This window comes from Erigeron canadensis, chromosome 3 (assembly GCF_010389155.1).
Source record: "Erigeron canadensis isolate Cc75 chromosome 3, C_canadensis_v1, whole genome shotgun sequence".
Lineage (NCBI taxonomy): Eukaryota > Viridiplantae > Streptophyta > Magnoliopsida > Asterales > Asteraceae > Erigeron > Erigeron canadensis.
In genome coordinates this window covers 47,123,438-47,141,884 of record NC_057763.1, presented here as the reverse complement: position 1 = coordinate 47,141,884, position 18,447 = coordinate 47,123,438, and the positions used below count along the sequence as shown (strand labels likewise).

At 35.9% G+C, this 18,447-nt stretch overlaps 1 protein-coding gene and 1 pseudogene across 1 annotated transcript; both read right to left on the bottom strand.

Moving 5' to 3' along the window:
- Positions 1-373: 373 nt before the first annotated feature.
- Positions 374-9,271, bottom strand: LOC122592431 (phospholipase A I). Its single transcript, XM_043764654.1, has 18 exons — positions 8,485-9,271; positions 8,245-8,392; positions 8,084-8,162; positions 7,844-7,997; positions 7,557-7,766; positions 7,231-7,476; positions 6,992-7,154; positions 6,639-6,899; positions 6,425-6,546; positions 6,155-6,316; positions 5,862-6,054; positions 5,016-5,152; positions 4,455-4,593; positions 4,113-4,316; positions 3,158-3,632; positions 1,911-2,127; positions 1,379-1,468; positions 374-1,291 (listed from the first exon to the last, which is right to left on the bottom strand). The coding sequence occupies exons 1-18, from the start codon at positions 9,043-9,045 to the stop codon at positions 833-835; spliced, it is 4,020 nt and encodes a 1,339-aa protein (XP_043620589.1). The 5' UTR covers positions 9,046-9,271; the 3' UTR covers positions 374-832.
- A 953-nt stretch (positions 9,272-10,224) lies between these two features.
- LOC122592268 lies at positions 10,225-16,702 on the bottom strand (annotated as a pseudogene).
- Positions 16,703-18,447: the final 1,745 nt, after the last annotated feature.

Below are 18,447 nucleotides of genomic sequence, written 5' to 3'. Positions count from 1 at the left end.
GGTGTACAGTTAAAAATTAACGGTATATAGATCATCACCCTAAAATGAAAGTTTTTTTAAGGCATACTATCATGCTCTTACTTTTAAATTACACGAATGACTAAAATCAAACCTAAGACTTCCGGAAAACCCACCCAATAATCCACCCTCACATATATGAAGAGTGAAACTCGAATTCAGATAAATTCTCAACATCAAAAATCTTACCAATTAACCACTAATCCCATCAGCAAAAAAATGAAAGTTAACTAAAAATTAATATTAATATTCGTAGTTAACATATTCAGTGAGTAAAAGATTAACAAAAGCATAAATAGTATATGCGTTTCATGTGACATCAAAAGCATGTTGGAAGGGGGTCATATACAACTAATTATAACAAGACTAGTAAGCGATATTTATAAATTATGAGGTGTACAAACTTACAAGTTCAAACTCAGCGTCACATTTGCATTATATTGTAACTCTCAAAATTGGAGTGTACCTCTTTTCAATTTACATTATTCTGCCTTTTTCTTCTATATCTATACTCGCTTTAAAAATTAAGCCTTGCAGCAACATCCCCATAATGTCATGGAGGTTCAAGCCACAAAAACAGTCTCTTTGCAGAAAAACAATACAAGTATAACCATCTTATCTCTCTAAGGGCAACACTTGCACCAATCGGAACAGAAGGTCACAAAGGCCCGGTTATGGTGATAGCCACTTTACAACCGATAAGCCATCGTGCATACCTCAGAGTATCGCCCCCTATCTATAGTTTCTCTATAACGGAGTATATGCTTCTCTAAGCTCTTTTTCTATGATGTATTTGTTACATTTGTATGACAAGTTAAGGTACACGAGGGAAATGACATGAATACCTTATGGTTCGATGAGATGCAAGAGCTTGTTGTAAAGCAACATTAACTCGAGCTCCACCCATAAATACTGAATCATACAGCTGACATACAAATCTAGACAGCTCCTCCTCATCATCATCCCAAACTAACATACCTTTATCTGTACCAGTAGTGGTACCTTTATCAGTCTCACTATCTTCCCAGTCGCTTGCTGGGCTGATGGGTTCTGTATATTCATCATCCCCTTCGTCCACCCCGATTTCAAACTTCCCATTCTCCAAATCGTTAAACTCAGTTGATCCTTGAAAGGTAGTCAGCTGCATTTCTTGGGGTTCTGATGATGGGCATATGACTGCTTTAGCACCAGAGTCTAGGAATGCCTTTATTAACGCAGGTGAAGGGCCGTATAAGCACGTGCATATTATGATTCTATCCCTCCAAGCACCAACCTGCAAAACTTCCAAAAATGAAATGAAGATGCAATTATAAGCATTCAAACATGCCACATATGACCCAATCACAAAGATATAACGCACCATCCAACGAACATCTTCGGGAGTTAAGTGCATAGATGGGACTGTCCTACGGAACATGTAGGCCCCAATTTCTTGATCGTCTTCCATGACCTTCATCAAGCATTAAGATACAAATGATTACTACATGATCGCTTTGACATAAAGCATCAGAGTAGATTTAGAGGTGGAAGATTGGCTGGTTGGGTAATGGGCTAAAAACACTGTTTGAAATGGGTCTTTTTTAGTACAGGGTGGAACTCAAATTTGGTCAGGAGGATCCATAAGCACCTGCTAGTCTATTTTTTAACATACGAGTATAAAACAAATCATGCGTTAATTATAGTTACAACCTTCTTCTATTACAGCAATAATCTAAACCTTTAAAAAATCTGAATTCAGGGGTTGTATGCGGTAAAAATAGACTTTTGGAGACTTTGAACCCTTTCCCCTTATAGCAAAATCTTTTATTTGAGAAACATACATCAATATCAACCCATCAATAAGTAAATGGGTAAAAACTGGCAAATGGAGAAGCAAAGCCGCATAAGCTTACTTGGGTTTGGCGCCCTATGTAACGATGTACAACACCACCAATCTGAAAATAAGGCCGACAGGCAACCAGCTCAGAAACAGTTGAGATATTGGAAATTGCCGACATATATTTTCTTCGTCGGCCTTTTAACATTGATAGCAAACTGTATTTGACATTCTGTAGAAACTTCTCGGCTAGATCCCCTGGTTCCGCAACCACAAATACATCATTTTGCCAGCTACAAAATGAAAATGCAGCAACTTAGACCAAGTGGTATGATAGGTTTTAACACCAGCACATTGCAACACAAGAAACGGCCAAGAGTTATATTCTATGATCGCCATTCAAAATCTGGTTAAAGCAAGCACAGTATTTTCTTAGAGATGGAAAACTGAGCAGAACGGGTAACAGGGTTGGGTAAAATGGACCCGAAACTCTTTGTGTTACTTATTTTTGTATACTTTTCTATAAAATAATTAATGAGCTAAATATGATTGCTACCAATAATTGAATAGTATTCATTAAATATACTACATACTATGGGCACCTTCTAACCCATTTGATATGTTCTCTTTTTAGCTTTTCTACTTATTTAATTAGTTAGAGATAAGACACAATCTCATGAAGTCACTTATTGCCACATCTAGCATTTATATGTATATTAACTTGTTGCAACTAGACATGACAGGGCTTAACTGCTTAACATACTAGCTTCTTCTCATTTTCACAGTACATGTAACTATTTTGTTTGTCCCAATTTCATATCCATATGAATAGTTAAACTTCACCAACCTCACTGATTTAAAGTAAAGTAACTCCCAATGCTGTCTTCCACGGGTTTTGGGTCCCAATACCGTCTTCGACGGTGTATGGGGGAGGTTGATATGTAGACAACCTTACCCCTACCAAAGGTAGAGAGGCTGCTTCCAGGTTCTACCATAAGTAGAAAAGGACCTCCAGCCTTGCTGGGCATGAGGATCGAACCCATGACCTCTGTTTCCAGAGGCATGAGCTCCAACCACTGATCCAACCCAATTGGCAACCTCCCTGATTTCCCCCTCTATTTATCTTTATATTGTAGGTTGTCTAAATAAATGAAGCCTTATTTGCAAAGTCACAAGATTGGTAACGTTTTAACCAATATGTTCATTGATTACAAATATCTTAATTCAAAATTAATTTCTGGCGGACAATTAAAATTAGACGGGGGAGTATTGGTAATAACTGGCCTTTCTCAAAGTAAAGAGATGTAGGGAGAAAGCAAGGACCTCAATATTGAGCCTGTAGTATCATTTTGGAGCGCTAAGTGAACAACCCCGACTTGTGGTGAACTCTGTAGCTTTTCAAGCAATAATCGAACAGGCGCTGAAAGCTGTCTCGGAACTGTAGGGGACTCTGGAGGGGAAGAAGTTCTATTAGAATGGAATCCATCCAGGCTTAAGTGTGGTACTGATTCGATTCTACCAACCCTATGGAGTCCAAGATCGGGACTGTAGAGAAGTGGGCTTGACGGGAAGCTTCCAGTAAATAATGGTGATGTGAACGGGGTCGGAAAAGAGGTTCCTGGGTCGGGCTTATTAAGTGTTCCTGATGCAGCATTCAGATGAGATACTCTTATACCATGATCAGAACAGAATGTTTGAAGCGAGCGCGCATGGTTAAAAGCTCTTCCAGAATCGGGATTGTGAGAAGCTTCCACAAGAAGTACATTACGTCTCCACCCTAAAGATGGACCGTTTTCACCTGTTAATGTGGAATATGAGAATCGGAGGTTAAAAATGCATGAAATCCACTGTCAGATGGTGCTAGAGTAATAACTAGAGGTGAAAAGTTTGATCCATTGACTTATGAATGGGTTGATTCTCGTTATCTTTATCTCTTGGGGTCAAATAGGTAAATCGTAAAAAGTAGCTTTTAGAAGAAAACCGGTCAAAGAGATCTAACGAGAAATAAAGGTCAAAATGTAAATTTATTGCATAAATTTTACTAAATCATTTTATTCATCAAATTACATTATTATTGAAATACTAGGATTTTTGTAGTATGATAACTGAGAGTTCAAAAACATTAACTATTTCGAAAGTGACATAAAAACTTCAAAAAATGAGTGTTCCAGACTTCCAGGTCAGCCCAATCTTCCTTCTATCCATACAACAAATTACCATTTTGACACGTTAACCCATTTTGTCACCTATTGACCTACAATAAGTTTAGCAATTCTACCAGTATTTGGACCCTTTGCCTTGAGAAACTGCTGAGAATTGAGATTGTCTGGCAACTTTTCATCACTTTGGTTCAACAGCAATCTCTCACAAACTTTTTTGAATGCAGGCGAATTGTTTTGAATATACTCATCCGTTGCTGCCTCTAACTTAAGCCAAACTGTTGGGTCAGTTTCATCCAACTCCATATCACATCGTTCATCAACTACAAAAAAGAGAGTGGTACATATTTAAGGGTCACAAGTACAATAAAAAACGGCAGCAACTTGTTACAAAATGCAGTATAGACACTCTTTTTGCTATCAAAAAAGATATGGATAACTTTTGCAATGTGATATTCCACCTGGATTGAACCGGAAATAATGTATTTCAGGAACCATAGGTAATAATGTGCTCAATGCTTCCTCAACACGCTCAACTGAGCAGGCACTCTCTATCAAAACTTGGCCAGTGTCCAAATAACGCCATCCACCTTTACGAGCCTAAAATCAGATGCAGAAACAGGGTAAGATTTGTGCAGAAATATAAACAGATTAGTCTGGAGCATCTCCAAATTACTATTAATTAAGGTCCAACAATGAACCCAGCCACTATCCAGCACACCCTGGCATAAATGGTTCTATTAGGAAGCTTGTGTGCAACATAGTAATGGCACAAAATTCTTCATATCCAACATCCAAATTTCTACATTAGTTAAGTTCACAAGTGCTGGATGCATGGGGCGAGCTGTCTATGTCTCAAACCAAGACTCATAGAGCTAGCTTAAGAAAATAGTAGCTTGGTTCTTTTTAATATTTACTCAAAGAAGCAATGCGAACACATCTTAAAAAAATGTATGTCCACTAATACATTAAATAGAATTAAGGGCTTAAGACATCGGTATCACTAGAGCAAGTGCAATTACCTTTGTTGGAACAGAACAGCAGCCAACTGAAACCAAAGTATCAATTTTTGCATCTGGCCATAGTAGTTGTGCTTCACGTATTGCAAATATAGTAGGGTTATTTGCAACAATAGCACCATCTTGCCAACGCAATACACCTGTAAAATACATATTGAGGATGATCATGAAAAGTTAATCTTCTTCATGTCTATTGAAAAAGCGATTGCAGTATAAGGCCCTGGCACTTCCAAAACACTGCCCTTCCCATTAGCTGTGACTATGATACGAACCCATCCCATAATAGACTCGCATCATGCCATAAACTAGGTGTAGAACTCACTCCCAAAAGCTAGCTCAAAGGAGGAGGGGACACCTAGGCTTATAAACCACCAATCAATCCCATACTTAGCCGATGTGGAATCATATGAATACCCCACACCCTTTGAAGAGCCAACGTCCTCGTTGGTCACGGTTGGCACCCTTCTCATTGGGTCCAAGCCACCACTCCATAGGCCACCACTCCAAGCGTTGGAACCTCAAAAGGTAGGGTTGGCTCTGATACCAATTGATACGAACCCATCCCATAATAGGCTCGCATCATGCCATAAGCTAGATATAGAACTCACTCCCAAAAGCTAGCTCAAAGGAGAAGGGGACACCTAGGCTTATAAACCACCAACCAATCCCATACTAGCCAATGTGGGATCATATCAGACTAACTTCAAATTTCAGAAAATACTACAGTTACTTTGCCAAATATTGTTCATTAACCACTAAAATATCTAAATTATATGTTATCACAAATAGCTATCTGGTTATCAGAGTAAGACTGTAATGCAGCTGTAAAGAAAGATAGGGAGCTTATACCATCAGAATAATCATCAAGATAATATGGAGCTGCAGATGATGCTCTTATAGCTTGCCACAGATCATGTCTACAACTTCCCATATAAGCACTCCGTTTGTATCCAACTTGAGCACCGGTAGTTGCTGTTCCTGCTCCATTCGTTGAGAAATTTTCTGACATCATCAGAGGAACTTCTGGTGTGCCAGCAGGATACTACAGTTTGAATGGAGATATAAACAGTTATTAATCTTCCACCGTTGAGCCAATGTTGAACATTAATTTATTATTAGGGGGACCCTCTAATAGTAGAAACCTGATAATTACGAAATATAAATGGCTGGGCTGGTGCCGCATTGACTAACGTTGATACCACAAAAACTTTGGGAATCCTTTTCACTGATGAATCTATTAGCAGATCTCCATCCTCATCAGCACACATCTCCTTCAACAACCTCTCAAACTGATCGGCACTGTGCTGGACAAAGTTGAAACTGCTAGTTTTAGAATATGAACGCTGGTAAATTAATCTTTCTTGTCAATGCTTTTGCTAAGTTCAAGAAACTTGATAAGGAGAATCACATACTTTAGATCCATGTACAACTACTCTAAAACTTTGCGACGAACTCTTGTAAAGCTGATCCAACTTCTCTCTCCAAGTTGCTGCTTCATTATCTTTAGGAACAGGTTCAGCAAAAACAAGCTTGCCTGTGAAATGGTAGAGCAAAATATGACACAACTACCCAGAAAACACTTTTGAGTTGTTTTGACTAATAGATACAAGTTACTAATTGACTTACCAAGATTTTTGTATATGTCTTCACATTCCTCCAAAGACATTAGCTTTATTCCAAGAGCCACCGCAAGCATGCCACCAGTTGATGTGCCACATATAAGGTCAAACATCTCGTGTATCTGCTTCCCAGTACCATTTTCAATTTCTTTTAAAATCCGAACAGTAGCAAGACCTTTCATCCCACCTCCATCCATTGAAAGTATCCTCAAACCTTGTTTTGGGACCTGCCTTCCTTTAATAGCACGTCTCAGATTCTCATTCTCCCCTATAATGACATAATAATCGCCCATAAAAATCTCTAGAAAGAATTATATATTACGTTTTAAAATATTATAAACTATCATCCACTAAACCAACCAAGAATTGCCAGAACACGAGCTGCAGCTTTGCTCACACGTTGCTCTGATGAAACTGTAAGCCGTAAAAGAAGATCTCTTAGACTTTCAGAAGCAACAAGAATTCGGCGGTTCTCTATACAGAAGGCTAAGTTTCCAACAGCTATTAAAGCTAACCTTTGTACCTAAGGATAGCCTCAATTCAGACCGCCATGCAAAAATACCTATTAAAGGTAAAGCTATGAAACTTAACAGGCATACCTCTGGATCTTTATGGGCGCATAATAATTTTAATGATTTCATCACATCCTTGCTAAGCATTTTTTGGGCCACTGTATCAGAGACAAAACCCAACTTGCCCACTACTTGTAAAACAGATTTTAGTTCTTGAGGTCCAACAGAAGTAAGTACACTTTTAATGGGTTGCATGATGTCACATTTCATTAACTGAAGCGCCACAGATACATCTGATGCAAGAGATGTAAGTGCAGAGCAAGCCTCCACAACCTGAAATAAAAGGCAACTGCTTAGAACAAAAAATCAATTAAGGCATCTACAAAACTAGAAACTTTAGAAGCCTAACTCACCACATGTTGATCTTCACTGCTTATCATGCTTATAAGTTGTCGAACAGCATTTTCATCTTTACCGATAACTACACGATTTCCTTCATCCTGCATTATCTTTGCCAAGGCGGATGCTAGCAAAGGATGGTGACATGAGGAGAAACGGAATATAAGAGAGAAAAAGGCACTCAGCTTGTGGCGTGATGCAACAAAATAAGAGCTATTTTCCGTCTGCAATCTCACCAAAAGTAAGTTACTTTCCGAAATTTAAGTTGCTTAAAGTAAGGAAATATGTCATCATTCAGTACCTCTATCTGAACATTCACCGATCTAAGATAATCATCTGCCACAATGCGAATGTTTGCAAGAGAAAGATGGCGAAGTTGATGCAATGGCAAAATATCAGGAAGAAACTCAAGCGGATTACCGAAAAGCCTAAGAATCCGTAACTCGGCCATGGCTCTGCATAAAAGATCAACAGAAACAATATATAAGATGCATAAAATTAAACAAGGAACAAGTTGCAGCTGAGCTTGCGAGTAAATCACCTGAAATCAAGAAGAGGACGGATTAGCTTATTATGTTCAAGTGAGAGTTCCACAAGTCCAACGCACTGCTTCAGTTCAACTGCAAAGCATTCATCCAAGATAAGTCACAAGCTCTACAGCTCATTTCTATAGACCTGAAAAAACACAAGTTCCAAACATACCCGGTACCGAAACCAACATATTGTTGTCAGCCGTCAGAACTTTTAAGTTTTTCAAAACACCAAGTTCAGGCGGCAAAACTGTCAACTTATTGTTATCAAGGAATAGCTTCTCAAGAAGCGGCAGTCTAGTCAACTCAACCGGAAGCACCTAAGAATCGATTCAGCACAATGCACATAACTTAAATCTAAGATCTTTAACACAATTCATACAATTTTTTCAGATAAAATGAAGATACATACAGATAACCCACAGTTGCAGAGGCTGACAACAGTAACATTCAACCAATGATCAGCACAAGACTCGACCTTTAACCCATCAGAACTCCCCGAACCCGTATCCGCAGCAAAATCCGATCTCAACAACTTAATAAGCACACCCATCCCATCATTCTGTTGGCCGGACCCGGCAACCCGAGACATGGCAACAGCCTTTAGTGGCTCCCTCTGTTTGACAACTTTCATATCCACATCAATCAAATTATCATCAACCCGGCCCGGATGGAGAAACCGGATCACGACGGTATCCTGGGGCAAGGGCAATGCAACCATGACCTGTGATTGTAAACGTAAAGTAACTTGTTCTTCATCATCACCTGCATTCCAATCAAGATCAATCCGAAACCCTAATTCCTGGTTATTATGAGTATTATAATTGTTTGAATTATTATTGATAAGTTCTTTTGATGATTCGGAATGTGTATGATGATCATCATCTGATGATAAGGAATGATCGGAACCGCCGTAATGTAACGATAAATGGAAGACATCAGATGGCCGTTTCCATCCTAATCCCCACGACATTCTTACCCCTAATTAGGGCTTCGTTCATCCAATTGATTTATTCATCAATCTTAGGGTTTAAGGACTTCATTAATTATTATAATGTGATTGTTAAAACTGGTAGTATAGATACAAGAAATGAATATATAATAATGTTATAATGTGATGATGCATTCATGGATCTGGAAATATTATTATATGTTTTTGCGGTTGTTTGAAGGATCTTTAAGAAGACGGACAAAACGACGACGTTTGTTTTGTTGATTAAGAAAAGGATTTGGCTACCGACTTTGTGATTTTGAATTTTCTCATTTGAATTTTGATTTTCTTTTGGAAAGAGAAGAAATTTCTGACGACTTTAGTGGACTTCAAAAGATAATAATATTTGATGTGGTTTTATACTTTTATTGGAAAGGTTTTGGATCAAATGAAACAATAAAAAATAAACAATTGGTAAAGCTTTTTCCAATATTAAAAAGGCTTTAATTAAAAACTTGCATAAAAAATGTTCTAAAAATAGTATTTGACCGGTTATTATTAAATATGGATTTAGCTTGGATGCACTTAATTGAATCATTTTTTAATAAAGTCACCTTGAAAATTGGGAGACATTTTTGTAATATATCAATCATTTATATGATGTGTGTAACTGTATCGATGAACTTTGCAGTCAACTGCATATTCGATTTTCTCATTAAAAAAATAATAGGTTTTTACAAAACTGTATGTAGAGAAAAACGAGTTAAATTCAAGTATTGACAAGCTTAGTCACATTATTACAACAAAGAAATTATTTTAGAAATCTTAAACAAGCAATTGATCCTTTATTTGCACTTTTAGTTTGTTGTTTTATGTGTATATTCAGGCAAATTGTTTGACACTTCCAATGATATATTATTTTCTTTATTCTCAATGTTTTTCTTATTCATTTACATATGTGTATTCTATATTACATTATGGTGGAATGATGACTTAAAATGTACAAATATAATGAAGCAAAATTTCATCAAGGTTGTCTTCATTTACAATAAAAAAAAATATCTGACTACGGAAGTAAAGACTTTGATACACAATTTTCACGACCCGCTTGTTACGAAACTCAAATTGTTTTCATTTAACTATCTAAACCCCGCAACCATCCTCAATAGCATGATATACATGTTTCCAAAATTGCTTGTTGAAAGTGCAACTCAAACTCCATCAGCTCATAGTAACACCAAACGAATAAAAAACATATTCCTTCTCTTTGGATCTACAAGTGAATACATGCTGACTTCCTCTAACTTTATATCTTACGGTTTTGCCTGGCTCATGAAAAATGCAACCATATTCGTTAACCAAAGAATCCTAACAGGATTTAAAATCCAATATGGTCGTTGATACATAAAATGTCTGTTGATATAGAAAATTTTGTGTCAGAGATGATCACAATACTATACTATCTTAATAATAAAAATAATATAAAAAACAAAACGTGTTTCATAAAATGATATAAGAGGTCTATTGCAATAACTTTGTGATTTACCTGGGAATAAATGAAAGTTCCAAGGATAGCGATAGCGGCTCCAAGTGCGCTGACAGCTTGAATGGGTGTGCGAAAGATGACATTCAAAGACACAATAACGGATATTCGCCTCATTGTGTTTCCGATGCTAAATGTCAAAGGAGATATTTGATCCAACGACATGTAAGATACTTGATTGTAGAAATGATAGAATACACTTTGTGCCACTACCCACCTAAACCGATATATGAGGTTGTAAGTTATAAGTGATTGAAAAATGTTTTTAATTTGTTGTCATCTATTTAAAATATAAACTTAAAATCATGCACAAGACACCCTCATATCATATAGAAGCATAATGCAATATCAAACTAAATCAGTAAGAAAGCTAAAGTAATTTAGTATAATACGACAACAAAGTGACAGGTTGTTTACCAGACAAAGTTGGGCCCAACTTGCGTTAATGCTATTTGCCAACCGAGTCCCCACATTTGTGGGCCTTTCATATGTGAAAGGGGTTAAAATCAACAGTGATAACATTGATAAGCAAGCATAGTAGTTCATTCCGCTAACGAATTTGCCCTTCATTCCTTTTTTTGAAAATATATTTCTAACCACAAATGCCAAATTTGATATCATCGCTCCCATGAACCCTAAAGGTACAAAGTAAACACATAAACAAAACTTTAGCACAAGTATGCACTTTGTTTATTTAACATAAAAGAGAGATTAAATCTAATTACCATCATAAGTAAGCACTATTTTTGCTGAAGTACTAAATCACTATAGTATGTCACAAATAAATGACTTTGGCAAAACCATTTTATTGCGTTCATTTGCGTGTTATCGTAGAAATACAAAAACATAAGCAATACTTTCTAATAATGAGTCACTCAGGAAAAACTATGAAAATGCAAATACGAAAACAACATGCACTGCCGACCTTTTTTGTCCAAAATTTGTTATTTCTTACGAAGTGCAGTTCTCTTTGGCATTTTAACAAACTGAATATGACATGTATGTGATGAAAGGACATTGAAAAAGTTAATTATTCCGACAAGAAAATACAGAAACCAAGCTTCAAAAAATGGATTTATGGGTCAATAATCTTCATCCAAAAAGATAAACTCCAAACCAAGAAATTATATTGCACAAATATACATCAATCAATAGCTCAATACTACTAGAAAACATATCTAACCCGTTATGTTGAAGTTGAGCTCCGTTAACGCAAATAGTACGCAACCTCCGATGATTGGTAAAAGTGACATATAAACCCCAATCGAGAACGATTCTCCAAGTAAGAACCTTGAAACAAGAACATTATAAGCATGTTCGCCACTTTTGATAATGTGTGTAAACGACACTGCAACTTTAGACATACTTATGGTAGCCACTACATGTCCAATTGTTTGTGCTAAAGCAACATGCATTTTTGATATATATTCCATTTTGAACTATGTAATGTGTTAGAACATGAATTCAAACTGGTTGTCAATAATAATGTATGAATATCTAGGTATAGGTCATTATAATCATAACTTCACAGTTATTCAAGTTCAACATAATCAGATTTCAAGAAGTAAAAAGATGCCTAAAGAGAACAAGGTTAACTTAAATAAAACTAAAACCTCCTATCTATCCATTGCTTCAATTGAACTACAACCAGATTCAGATTCAGATGAGAAATATAGTTAAAAAGGACGTCCAAACCCCATTTTGGCCATTACGTCATAGGGAGTGTATCTCATTCCCTCACCTACTTTTCATAATCTCTCTCATCCCATCCTATCCCCTCCCCAATGTAGGAATGCCTATCACCTCCCCGAAAAAAGTATTCATTGAAGTGATAAATTGTGTGTGCGAGAGAGAGAGAGAGATGCGATGGAGACTAGGGATGGGCGTGGGACTGGTACCTTCCCGTACCGGTCCCGGTACCGACGGTACCGATCCCGAAAATGACCAAAACTTGGTACCGATCCCGATCCCATTTGAGCCGGTACTAGTACCGGTACCGTACCAAGACGGGACCGGGATATCGGTACCAAATTCCGAATAGTCCTGATTAAAAACAAAAGCTATCTTACGAACCATTTTATCGCTAATATGCTCTCCTGCTATTAATGTTCTAACTCACATATCCTCTTTGTAATGTAACTGTATGTTATAAACTAAAGATAGACCAAGAGATAAGCCATTAAAGTGTTACACTAACAACAATAAACTAGTAACATATAAGCCATTAAAGTGTTAAACTAACAACCAACTACATATCATATGTTAGTGATAAGCTATTAAAAAAAAAAACAACATATCATATATTACGTAATGAATTCACTATTAAGTTGTGGAGCTTATAACTTGAGCGTTGAGATTAGTATATGAGATATTGCATTCATATATATGATCATATTTATTTATATATAACTTCAGTTATTGATAAATGTAAAGAACCTTCAAACTAACTAATTTTGTTATTTACCAAAAGATCAAAAAGTAAAATCTTAATACCACAATTGCCAAAATATAGATGTTGCTCTTTGACTTACTAATTGCAAGACTGTAAAAGCTACCATTGAAAGATGGCACATGTTATACAAACCATTTATTCGGGACTAGTTGGGACAATTCGGGACTTTCGGGAAAATCCCGGTACCGGAAACTCTCAAAAGTAGGTACCGGTACCGGTCCCACTCGGGATTCGGTACCACTTTTCGGTACCGGGATCGGGACGGTACCGGGACGGGATCGGGATTTTGGAATTTTTGCTCATCCCTAGTGGAGACCCAGACGACAACCACTGTCATCTTTTCACTCCGACCCGCTCAGTATCGGTATGGGGAAGCGATGTTCACCACCGGTTACCAGCAGTACCGTGTGTGTTGCGGCTTACAAAGAGTGAAAGTTACCTACGGTTTCTGATCCAAAGCTACTCTATGAGAATGAAAAGTGTGGTGCACTGATGCCTTTAGTTTTGTTTCAAGAAAGCTTCCCAATAATAAACAAATGAAGTCCGTCTTTTATTTGCATGTTAAGCCATTATAATGATTTTTATTTTAAACTTGCGTGTACTATTTTTATTTTGTTTTTGCCTATAAATATAGTTCTACATGTTTTTTTTTCTTCTGAAAAAGAATAATATGACATTGATTTAGGCCATCTTGGTTGGAAATTAACCAAAACACATGATGATTATAGTGCTAGTTTAATTAGCACATTGATAAGCATGTTTTACGGTACCATTTTCTCTATTCCAAAAAGTCAATAATATTCTCACGCTAACAAAAAGAGTATTAACTTTTGGAGTCAAACCTATAAATTTACAAAAAAAATAAAATGAATGACATGAATTTGCTTACTTCAACACCAACCCATTCCCATTTGTAGCATACAATATAGTTTTTCACAGTTAAAAATGAACTTGTTTGACCACAAAAGTGAAACTGTAACTTTTTAAGACAAACTAATTCTTGATATAGTTCAGGACTTTGGACAAAGCTGCCCCACTATCACCAACAAAGACTTTCAAAAAGGTCACCAGAAACTCAACTGAAGGAGACTTAACACAGTCCATCGGGTTGAATAACTTAAGTCACTAATATGAATGAACCCATATAGACCTCTGGGATTCTTCTAATGTTAGCTTGAGCACAACCAAAATCTTAATCCCTATAAAAAGCCAGAATGAACAGAAGTGTCCCGAAATAGTTCCAAATTCAAGCAGGCTTAATGACGGTTTTCACCTTAACCTCAAATGCAATGCTAACCACAATAATTCTACGGCCGTGGTTTGTGCCCATTACACGTAGACTCACAGGGGAACAACGGGGAATTTCAGTTCTTACTAGAATTGTTGTTGGCTTTGCTAAGTCGATTCTTGCCACATTAGTAAATAAAACGCAAAAGCTACTTTTTTTTCCCACGGCTTGACCTACAAGCCTCACGGAACTATACATATATCGGTATTTTGGTTAATACTTCAGTATTCCCTTCATAGGACGGCTGAAGCATTTGTGTCAATCTGGTACCTCGAGTTCTTTTTTTATAATTAGAAAGGATGAGAAGTAACGCGACTACATGGTTTTGGACGGTGTTTGCTGCTAGAACTTGTTGTAGTACATTAAAGCGGGTTGGAAATTAAGGACAAAATGGCTCCCGGATGATAACTTGAAAAAGGGAAAGGTGGAGTATTTTTACTAATTGATCATGTTGCTTCTAAGTTCTTAACTTGGTTTACTAGCTATATGATTCGTGTGAACTTCACTTCAAAGCATATTCAGGTTGCTTAAAGAATAAATGAAAATGGTAGAGGGCTAAATAGTGATGGTGTTGGGCTAGGAACCTATGTTTAAAATGGGTCTTACTTATAGAATTGCCGATCTGCACTCTCTTTTGCTGGAGATAGAATGAACTGGAAATTGTTTGTAGTTGTGATCAACTCACAAGGGCAAATGTATAGAATTCATAAGTTATGTGATCCAGTATTATTATTGATTATATATATGGGTCGACTCTCTTTTGTTGTCGTAACACAATTTTCTTTCTGAAAATATCGTCATGAGACAATTACATCCAATTTATAGGATGTTTAGTTTGGGTTCATGAGATGATTTAATCTATATCTATCTATACTTCTATATCTATTTATATTTATACTATATTATAAAGCATTTGGTTTCTTCTAATTTTTTTCAGTTAAGTTGTTGATAACCCTTAAATGCCCTCTCTTTTATTCACTATTTTAAACATCTCCACTTTAAATATCTATAATATTTACTTGAAATACCTATAATAACCTTAATGAAATTAATTTACAACATCTACCCTTAACTCCTAAAATAACTACATTACCTATTTTATATCAATAACCTACACTACTCGTTGCCGCCACACCACCACCACCGTGACCGATGCGCGCCACCACCCCGCCGCCGTATAGGGAGGGCATATGACTAGTTATGTTTAGAGGATGTGGCTTATTGTATAGAAGGTTTTTGGTAGCCAAACAAAGCTTATGAGCGTGAGCTTATGAAAACCATAAGCTCAATCTCCCATAAACTCCTATAAGTTGCCTTACAAAACTAGTCTCCTGTCTCCACGAAGGCTCCCAAACCAATCAACTCCCCTCCCATTTTTTAATCTTATCCATGCATGTTTAATTATTGTATAAGCATAAAAAATACGATGTTCATGATAAAATTAATATAACATACTATATATATAATATTTATGATTCATATAGGTAATAACATACCGGAAACAGAGTTTTCCAAAACTCAACATCAGTCTGTGGAGGTTCAACTATTTTAGTAGCCCATGAAACCAAAGAAAGGATTGAAGTCAACCATGGAAATGGAAATGCATTCAAAACCTTTTTATTATAATTATTAAATATGACATTCAAAGACCACCATGTTGCAAAATACAACCCAATTCTTAATTTCTGCCCAACTTCATATGAGTCTATTTTAATCTCCAAATGCTTTGAATAATTGTGAGCTTCGTAAGCTTTACACACAATCCTTTCCCCATTATTAGTTCTGTATAAATCTTGAAACGTGCATATAAAAAGGGATTTCTTTAAATATTCTTGAATGTTGGTATTTAATGGATTTGAAGGTATAAATTGAAGCTTAGTTGTGTTTAGAGATGACCCATTTTTGGGTATTGAATTTGAAGATGAAAAAGATGAATTCTTAATGCAGTTAATGAATTTTGCATGTAAAGATTAAAACTTTATTGAATTAGAAGATGTGAATGATGGTGCAAATTGTTTTATATAACAATTCAGGTGCTCGTGTGTAATATTTTGGGATTTGGGAATTGATCAAGTGGAGATTTGATGATGAAATTTGGCTTCAAATATTGGATATTAACAAGATAAATGATGGAAATAAGTACGTATGTGTGTGACGGAAGATTTAAGGAGGGGAAAAAGACCATCGGCGGCGGCAGAAGAAGTTGTTAGATAAAAATGTGTTTCACGAAATCCCATGCATACAAGTGACCACGTAGACCTTTGTATAGAACAAAAGTATAATTAGGATTATTGCAGTATGTCACTTGGTCCACTTTTTTGTGTTGCAAACACAAGTTGTCACAACTTGCCATAAAATTACAGTACAGTATTACAGACCCGGGATGTGTTTTTTTAGACCATTCAGAGTATCCCATTCGTTTTTATTTTTTTTCGTCCGGAATGTTTCTGGAACGCTCCACTTCGGTCCCAGGAGGCGTTCCGCCTCATTAATTCTTGTGCCCAATTTCTTTTGGAACGCGTTTGAAGGTTTGGACTTTTGTGGCCATATGGACCATTCCACATAACAAATTACTTTTTTTTATTCATGTACAAAAGAGGCATTCCCTAGGGCATTCCCCATCCCAAAGTAATGGGTGGAATGCCCTCTTGATGATTAGATGCCACATGACATATTTTGGGTGGACAAAGGGCATTCCATATAAGGGCTATTCCTCATAGTCTTAGGCGTGGCTAGGCACACACCTAAATAAATACCTAGAGTTATATCCGCACAATGTGATGTGAAGTGAAAAACAGTGATATTGACAGTGGTCGATCATTTATCTAGTAATGGCGATGACGAGTAAATTAATTTATTAATGTCAGATTAATTGATTTAAAAGTAGTGATTTAATTTTTTTTAAAAGGGAAAAGTCCATAAAAAGGTAATTTATTTACACAAATTTCCTATTAAAGGTAATATATTTTGTTTTCGTATATTTAAAGGACCCTATTTCCAAAAGTTTCTTAATAAAGGGTATCTCGTTAGTTTTTGACAGACGACGTCCGTTAAGTGCCACGTCACCGATGCCATATCATCAGTTTTGCTGACGTGACAGTTGACTTTGACCGACTTTTATAGCAAAACTGATGATGTGGCATCAGTGACGTGGCAAAACTGATGATGTGACATTGGTGACATGACATTTAACGGGCGTTGTCTGTCAAAAACTAACGAGATATCTTTTATTAGGAAAACTTTAAAAATAGGGTACTTTAAATAGACGAAAACAAAATAGGTTACCTTTAATAGGAAAATTGTGTAAATAGATTACCTTTTTATGAAATTTATTTCAATAAAAATGTTTTTGATAGACAAAATATGTTAGTTGGCAGGTATATTTAATGTGTTTGACATTTCGTTGATCTAGAAACGGAGCCAGAAATTGTTTTTATGATGAGACAAATTTAAAAGTTGTTTGTTATATCTAAACATGTAAATAAAAAAATTATTACTTATATGAGATAAATATATATTATGATAATCTCAAAAGAAAATATCTTTTTCACATACAACTATATTATTGATGTATTACATATTACCCAAACAATAAGAAAACACTTTATCAAGTCTATCTTTTTTTATTATTATTAAAAACTAAAACAACTCAAACTTTAAACTCTATTAATAGAAATATTTATCTCCAAACTAATGTTTACATGATTAATGGCTTTCAAAAATTATGACAACTAGTGTAACATTTGTATGTATTATTTTTAAAAATCTATTTAAAAATAAAGTTATAAATACACTTTTAAATAAAATGTTACATTGTAACAAAAGTGGAGTGAGGTCATTTCCTTTTCCTCAATGCCCCTATTGTGTCTTCGTCTCTTGGTAGATTGGAATTGTATTTTGGAAGGAGGTTGGGGTGATTTATTAAAATAATCTATCAACAAACTAAAATAAAATTGAGGGTTTGTTTAGTCAATATGTATCATTTTATTTGAATGCTATGTGTGTTTTAAATTATATTTATCTTCAGCCTGAGCGTATTAATAATTTTGTTTAAAAAACACGTATTTTCACCGCTGAAGTTGCAACAATCCAACGATCACACTCATAACCTCGAAACGATGTATCTTATAATTAGCTTATTAACCCCCATAATATGCGGAT